Source organism: Zea mays, chromosome 2, assembly GCF_902167145.1.
Source record: "Zea mays cultivar B73 chromosome 2, Zm-B73-REFERENCE-NAM-5.0, whole genome shotgun sequence".
NCBI classification, from domain to species: Eukaryota; Viridiplantae; Streptophyta; class Magnoliopsida; order Poales; family Poaceae; genus Zea; species Zea mays.
In genome coordinates, this window is record NC_050097.1 from 114,603,302 (window position 1) to 114,612,044 (window position 8,743).

The 8,743-nt window shown below is 43.5% G+C and overlaps 1 protein-coding gene across 1 annotated transcript; it reads right to left on the reverse strand.

The window, feature by feature from the left end:
- Positions 1 to 238: 238 nt before the first annotated feature.
- LOC103646868 (uncharacterized) lies at positions 239 to 4,318 on the reverse strand. Its single transcript, XM_008671497.2, has 3 exons — positions 3,883 to 4,318; positions 3,737 to 3,786; positions 239 to 580 (listed from the first exon to the last, which is right to left on the reverse strand). Exons 1-3 carry the CDS (start codon positions 4,316 to 4,318, stop codon positions 239 to 241), a joined length of 828 nt encoding a protein of 275 aa, XP_008669719.2.
- Between the last annotated feature and the right edge of the window lie 4,425 nt (positions 4,319 to 8,743).

Here is an 8,743-nt window from a genome sequence, read left to right on the forward strand (position 1 = left end):
GCCTGGGTGGGGCGGTTGGCTCGAACCAGGTGCTCCTGGCGCGTAGGTTCGGCCTAGGTGCATTCTCTATATTGAATGCACCCAGGTGTAATATATAAATACATTATATATATATATATATTTATATTGTATATTATTAGCCATGTGCTTACAATAACTAGAGGAAGCCCAGGTCAGACGGTGTCATTCGGTCGAGCCGAACCAGGTCTCGGGCGTCTATAAAAGAAGACCCGGAGCGCTAGTGTTTAGTTTTTGATGCCCCACCTTGATTCATGAGCGCCGCCCACCCAAGTGCATTCGACGGCAGGTTGTCCGAGAGCGCGTGCGGCGGCGGACTCTCGGCCGAATGTTGCGGTGGCGATGGTTCCCCGACCTGGACGCATGGTGGCGACGGTTCCTCGATCCGGAGTAGCGGCGACGATTCCCAGATCGGTGGCGCGGTGGCGGCGGCTCCCCGATCTAGAGGGCGAGCGACGGTGGGGCCCCGGTGTGGCGAGCGACGGCAACCCCGGGACCCCGAGGTGAGCGAGAGGCGGCGACATTCCAAGGCGGGCGGGCAAGAGGCGACGCACCCCCAGGCCTGAGCGGCAGCGGCACACCTAACCCATGAACGATGGTGGCGCCCCCAACATGCGAGTAGCGACGGTCCCGCACGAGGCGCGAGGTTCGAGCGGTGTCACGGAAGGCGCGAGGTGCGCGCGGCAACGGTCACGCGTGACATCCTCTAATCCAGCGCAGTTCGGGCGGCGCTAGTGACGACTTCCCTTCATTCTTGTGTCCTCAACGTCATCCTCCGGCGACTACCTCATCCGATCCATATTATGCCTTTCGATTATTGTGTTTATGTCTATCACATGCATTATTTACGCTAAAAATTGTAGGATTTTATGCTTGAACACGGGGTTCGTAGAGCAGTTTACTGCATGCATATTTTTTGCATACACATTAAAAAGGCAATTCCTTGATTTACGTAGTTCATAATTATCACAAAAAATCAAATCAAATCACTATATTCGTAACTGCTAGATTTTTACGTCTGCCATAAAGTTGTCCTAATTCCCGTTGTCGTTCTTAGTTGGACCCATATTAGGTTTTTATTAATTATGCTACACGATGTAAGTATTTATGCGACTTTGTATAATAATTTATCTACGTGACTCAAGTCATCCAATTTTTTGCGCGCTTGCAGTGGAAACAAAAATATCAGCCAAAATTTGCGCACATGCAATGGAAACTCCCACGATCTGCCATAATTTTTGGATCTACGTAAAAATAGAAACCACATGGATGCGACTCCCATATTTTTCGAATCTGTCATAAAAATAGGATCGTGAATACAACCCACCAGAGCTATCAACCTCTTACATTGGCTCAGTATTTATGCTTATAACTAGGCATTTAAATAAGTTTTTTTTTTGTTTTCATGCATGCCAATTCATTTCCTTTCATCGCACATTCCTACCATCATAAATTTGTTCACATGCAGCTTGAAACAGATTTTTACATGTACCGAATTGCATAAATATCTACACAGTGTAGCATAATTAGTATCAGTATATATCGTAAACTATTTCTAACGAGTTTAGCTACATTGCTGTTGGAGCAATCCTATATTTATAGAGGAAATAAAACATTAAATACGATTTTTGTTTTCATACATGACAATCAATTTCCTTTCATGGTACATTTGTGCCATCCTAATTTTGTGTGCATGCAGGAGGTAACAGATTTTTACGCGGTGTACTGAATTGCATAAATATCTACGCCGTGTAGCATAATTAGTATCAACATATACCATAAACTGGTCCTGACGTGTCTAGCTGCATGGCTGTTGCAGCGGTACTGTATTTATGAAGTAAATAAAATATTTAAAAATATAACCGCCACAAATCTTTTTCCTAAGTTTATGTGTGCCTTCCTATTTTTTTGGGTGCACAGACATGGAGTAGGGGACGCGCCCGATAGCCTGACTTAGGATGTGGGTGAGCGCGCTGGCGTAGACCAGATCGCAGAGATGGTACTTCCTCTAAACATTATACCGACTATATACATGTATAGATGAGGCTCCACGCATGCATGCATGCCAAATCATCACATGCAGCTAGCTAGCTTGTGTAGTATTAAAACCGTGTTATCTTCACCACTCACTACACGACGGTTCACTTACAGCGAACTACGGTTGGTTGCTAAAACGGCTTTCAGCGATCTACGGTTGGTCGCTAAAAACTCTTAGCGACCCATAAGGATGGTCGCTGTAAGTGCCGTCGCTAAAGGCTTTAGCGACGGACCGTCTGTTGCTAATATTATATATATATTTAGCGACCAACCGTGGGTTGCTGTACTATAGATTTAGCAACCAACCGTAAGTCATCATACTATACATTTAGCAACCAACAGAAAGTCACCCTTTTTACAATTGTTATTAATAATAATATAAATTTAATTAAGCACCACAAATCATAGATTTTTATACACAAATCATAAAGACATACACAGTTAATCAGTATACCACAGTCATAGATCCATCACATAAACACAAAAGCACCACAATTATATAATCACAAAAGCATCACAATTATAATATCATTCACAACTAGATCATTTACAGATAGCTAGCTAGATCATTCACAAAAGCTCCAGAGATGATCAGTCACAAAAGCACCACAACGACATCACTCCAGCTTGAAGCAGTTCAAAAGCCCACAACTACATCACTAATATTTCATATCACTCAAGCTATTGTTCAAAAGCCCACAACTACATCACTCTAGCTGCTCCAGAGCTGATCAGTCACAAAAGCACCAAAGCTACACTAATGCTTCAAGCAGTTCAAAAGCCTTAAGACAACCACTCCAGCTTCTTGTATCCTCCTGTTTTAAGGTATAAGCTTTCTTTGTCCAGAACACTCTAGAAAAAAGTACATCAAATTAGTATATTGTTGCTATATTTGCAAATAAAAATACAGTTTTGATGCCTTATCTACCTCCACTAGACGGTGTTACAACTTCTGGTTGAGCCCTTTGCTCAATTTGAGTCTGTAGCTCAAGTACACGCTGTTCTAAATCAAATGAGGCTTCATATTTTAAGTTTACTTTTACACTTCACACTTTTGAGTTCTCAATGTAGTTTGGCATGGCAGCACAGTCGTTGAAGTCTTGACACATATTGAACCAAACAATGGATGCTCTAAGTTACCAAGAAAAGATGTGAGTAATGCCTGAATGTGTGTTTACTCGCTACCAACGGTACAACCAAATGTTTTAGTATAATTAATTGAACACAAGAGATATTAAAAAACAGAACTTACATATACAAGGTTTAATACTGTTATTACTGGTAAAAATATTTTAAAGATAACATCATAATACTGTAGTTAATAACAGTATTCTAAGTTTCTATGGATCAGTAAATTTGGCTACACTTTCGCAGGAAAAAATATTTTAAAATACTACCTCATCTTCTTCTAGTACTATAATACGGAGTATTACAGAACTCAAACTATAATAACTGAGTAACCTACGGGCCAAAAAAACAGGATCATAGCACACATGCAGAGGCATTTACACAAGCTAACAAAAATATGAGCGCTAGGATGCACAAGTTGACTTTCAAAAGTCGAAAAACAACAAAATATCTCCCTTCGGACTCCTAACTCGACTCCCGCATAGATCTCCAAGAAATGTGCCAGTGCGCTAATTAATGGTTCCAAATGAAACCGCATGCATCAAGAACTCACCAGGTACGGATCCAGCGAGTCGAATCCGAGAACCACATCAGCGAGAACCCCTGGGAGGAAGACGAGCCGAGCATCATGAAACAGAAGAGTCAGAGCCATTGTAGAGCACAAGCAAACAGAAGGTAGGTACCAAAGAGAACCCGCACCGTTCTTGTCCGGGACGAGGAATGAGGTGACGGCGGCGCCGACATTGGTGAGGCAGACCCGGACACTCCCGACGTCTAGATCAAAGAGCTCCGGCGCAGGCGGCGGCGGCGCGGGCTTCGGGAGGATCAGCGGCCTGGGAGAGGCCAATCGGAGGCGGAGCAGCGGCGTGGGGGTGGAGAAGATGGTGACAGAGGCGAGTAGGTAGACGGAGGCGAGGAGGGTGAGGAAGAAGGGCGGGGTGGCGCGGAGCACCCTGCTGGCCGCGGGGACCGCGGGGTGAATGTGATTGTGAATCTGGGAGTGGAGATCCCGGAACCTGTTGGACGGGAGATGGTGGAGGAGCGGGTGCGGGTGCGGCTGCGGGCGGGTCGGGGTGCGAGGAGCCCGAGGGGAGAGCGAGTGGTGGTGATGGTGAACTCCCACCAGCTGCTCCATTTCCTCTGGCGGGAAGAGGGAGGAGGGAGGGAGGAGGGGGCCGGCGCCCGACGGCGTACCTGGCGTCCTGGCGGCTCTGGACTCTGGCCGGAGCCTGGAGTCTGGGCGACGTCGTAGCGGCTGCCGGCTAAGGACGGCTAGGCGGCTGGCGGGGCTGAGGACGTGTAGGGTTTGAGGACGACCTAGGAATGCCCATTAATTCTATAGCGACCCACCGCTAGTCCCCGACGACATCTATAGCGACCAACCATAAGTTGTTAAATTTCTAGACTTTTAGCGACCAACCGACCGTTGCTACAAAAGGATTTAGCGACTGACCGTCGGTCCCTAACCTTTAGCAACCAACAGTTGGTACCTAATAAGGGTCGCTAAAGATCAACCATTGTGTAGTGACTCATGCTGTCATGCATCATGATGGAAGAAAGACGACATAGGGTGGTTGCACGCATGTATTCTATTTTATTTCTCAAATTAAGTGTTCATCTTGTCCAAACAATATGATACTCGCCAGCATTCAATTCGTCAGGTTTATAACGTTGTGCTGTGTGCTAGCAATTGGCGCGTGGATCTACAGCTTTATATACCAAATTATTAAATGGCGGTCGGATATATACAAGAAGAACGTGATGTAAAACACCAAAACTAAATATACTAGTCAAATGTGGGCAGATCTAGAGATTGGAGTAAAACATAAAGAGGGTGTTTGGTTTAAGGAATCACTACATCCAAATTGATGTGATGTATCATGAGTTCATTCCTTAATGAGGTGTTTGGTTTGATGAATCACTCTATCCAAAATGAAGTGGTGCATCATGGGTCCATTCCTCAAATTTGGTGGGATGACTCCATTCCACATATTAGTACTAAACAACTAACTTTGAGGAATGAGGTGGTGATGGATTAACTCACTCCATTCCACAAACCAAACAAAAATTTGAGGAGTGATAAGATGATTGACTACCTCATTCCTCAAACCAAACACCCCATAAATTTGGTGGAATAACCCTATTTCTCATATTAATACTAACTAACTATGAGGAATGAGGTGGTGATGGATCAACTCATTCCATTCCACAAACCAAACAAAAATAGTGAGGAGTGAGAAGATGATGTACTAGCTCATTTCTCAAACCAAACATCCTAAAACATATCCAGAACGTGGTGTAAAAATAGTTAAATTAAATATAACATCCATAAACATATCATATGTGACCGGCAATATAATAATTATATCCCGGTCAAAAAAATATAATGATTATATAGATGAAAATAATTAAATAACTATTGGCTGCCAAAATAAAGTTTGGATGCTTTCTTGATAAGATCGACTACACATGTTAGTGATCATAAATCTCATATTGCTCTCTTCCAAGTATTTATGGCAGGGTACACTACCAGAGCTTTACAAGAGTCCTCAGATAAGTATTAGTCATAGTCGTACGCCATAGAATGCGCCACCTCATGTAAAATCCTCAAGCTTCTACCCTTGCACTAGGTAAACATAAAATATACAGATCTTGTTAATGATTTACTAAATGGCCCATTATTTAGCAGAATCCAACGCCGGCTGTGCGCTTGTGCGAGCAGGCCTATAGTGCGGTTCGATCACAAGCAAGTTTTATGTCTCCTAACCTTTTAGTTTTGTAATGCTACTTTGCTACTATGTGATTTAGATCCTAGGATCTAGAAATGGTTAATTAGAGTAGTTGTGTCATGCATGTATATATCATAGAGCATTATATATATATATATATATATATATATATATATATATATATATATATATATATATATATATATATATATATATATATAGAGAGAGAGAGAGAGAGAGAGAGAGAGAGATCGAGAGAGCCTCCTTGCCAAATCACATGCATGCAGCTTGTGTGTCCAAAGATAACTAAAAGTGTGGACTACACGACATGTGTGCCAAATCTTCACGACATGTGCATGCACATAGACACTGCATCTTCACGACATGTGCATGCACACAGACACTACTGCAGGGTACGGTGGTGTTTACACGTATGTGTATTTAAGATAAAGGTTGTTCCATTCCATCGTTACAGAAACAAACCTAAAGATAGCCGAATTTATTATTTAGAGTACCTTCGGTATAGTATATAAAGCATCTCACAGCAAGATTTATACTGGTTATATTTTTACATTCCACAACACAATATTTATATTTCTAAAAAAACTTTTTACAACAATATACTCAATAATTTATCTAATTATACTAGCTAACTTTGTGGATTACACGACATGTGTGCCAAATCTTCACGACATGTGCATGCACACATACACTGCATCTTCACGACATGTGCATGCACACAGACACTGCAGGTTACGGTGGTGCTTACACGTATTCTATTTTATCACTGAAAGTGTTCACGTGTACACATGGTGCTTTCCTTCGTCAGCGTTCAATTCCTCTGGTTTATACACATGCATAACGATGTGCGTGTAGCTACCAAATGGCGTGTGGATCTATAGCTTTACATACAAAATTAAATGGCGGCCCGAGAGATAAAAAACGTGATGTAAATCATTTTTGTATGCAGGATTCTTCAGATGCGAGACTAGGGCGGATATGGTGGTCACCACGAGCTATAAGAAGCTCGTCGTAGACATGTGTAATACCCAATTTGTAATTTGTAAGAGATAATATAAATGGAGAAACAATTTCTCTTTATCTATATGTGAGTTTGACCTTTATGTACCATCACATGTGAACACCATATTTAAAACAAATAATTAATAAGATATATACCACTAAATTATGCATCATGTTGGATTTTATTTTGTGCGCATTTTGTGACAATATAAAAATATATATTAATTGGAATGTAAGATCTAAGGGAAATTTTAAGATTTGAGAGAAGAGGATAAAATGCTAAACAAATGAGATAAAATAAATATATAAATAAGAATATACTCCCTTGCACTAACCTTTTAATTTAGTATATTTTGATCCAAGGTGGGACTCATAACAAAAATCTAAATTTGAATTTGAAAACCAAGAGAATGAAATAGGGAGAGAAAAGAAAAAGGAAGAAAAGGATGCATGGGCTCATTTGACCACTCGGCCGACCTAACCAGAATCGTGCGCGCTGGCCCAATCCCGCATTCCACCGCACGGCCCGGTGTCCTCGCGCGCCGCTGACACTTACCACCGGGGGCCACTGGTTGCTTGCCTGGCGCGCGTGCTTCTTTTCGGTGTGACATTGGCAGGTTGGGGCCACCGGATCGGACCTCACCAGCCACTCGCGCAACAACCATGGCGATAATTGTGGGCGGAACGCCGCACGTCGCCATGTCTCAACGACTCACCGTGAAACATGTTGGGATCCCTCGGCCGGGTCCTTTGGGTATTTATTCAACGCGGTGCCCTTCCTAGCGCACCTTGAATCATCGGCTGCTCCGTTCTGCTCGCCATCACCACAGACGGTGAAAGAGAGAGTGTGGGGAAGGCAAGGAGGCTGTGGGCGTCGTCGGGGGGGGGGGGGGGGGGATCCAACCGCTACGCTGGGGACCTAAATCGTCCCGACTTTGGTGTACGCGAGCGCGTGGCGGGAACCACAGGAGCAACTCCGTCGCGACTCGACACCGCCGTGGGAAACACCTCGTCTCAACTCTGGTGAGTGTCTTCCTATCGGTCGGCTACATTCTTGGGTGGGTTAGCGCTAGATCTCGTGCGGTGCCGATCACCTGGGCGCCACTAGCGCGACCCACCGGTGTGACCCCCCGTGGTGCGCAGGGCTACTGTGATGTGCGCTAGTGCCAGACGCCGCCGCCGCTGTGTAACACGCGCGCATGCTGATGCCCGATGTAGAAGAAGACTGGGTGGCCGTTGATCCAACCCTATATATACGGTGGATATTTGACGACAGTAGCAACTCAGTCGGATTGATTCGCGACCGTTGATGCCAGATCGTACGCCCGGGACTGGAGTTCGGTCATTTAAACTATAAGCCGTAGATCTAAAAGCCAACAGATGAGATCGTTTCCTCACGTAACGTTTCGCGATCTAATTCCGGCCCTCGAATCCGATCCAACGGTCAAGACCATAAGATACCCCTTCGGTGTACACATTTACAAAAGAATCCCTCAGTTTCTGATGTATCAACCCGCCATCCATCACTATATAACTCTGAGTCTTGGGACTTATTGCACCGTGGCCCCTGCCTTCTCTTGTAATTGAGGCCCAGTCCAGAATATTATAAACCCAGAGAAATTAAATTATAAATGGATTTTAATATATTAATAATGGCTAAAACTTGCTAAATTCATAGAAAATTCATATGAACTCCAAATTAATCCATTCCACTTCCTATAATTTTGTAATATTATTCTTTATCAAATAGTATCACTGTTTTGACATGAAAGTCTTATTAAAATTTATCTCCTAATTAATCTAGTACT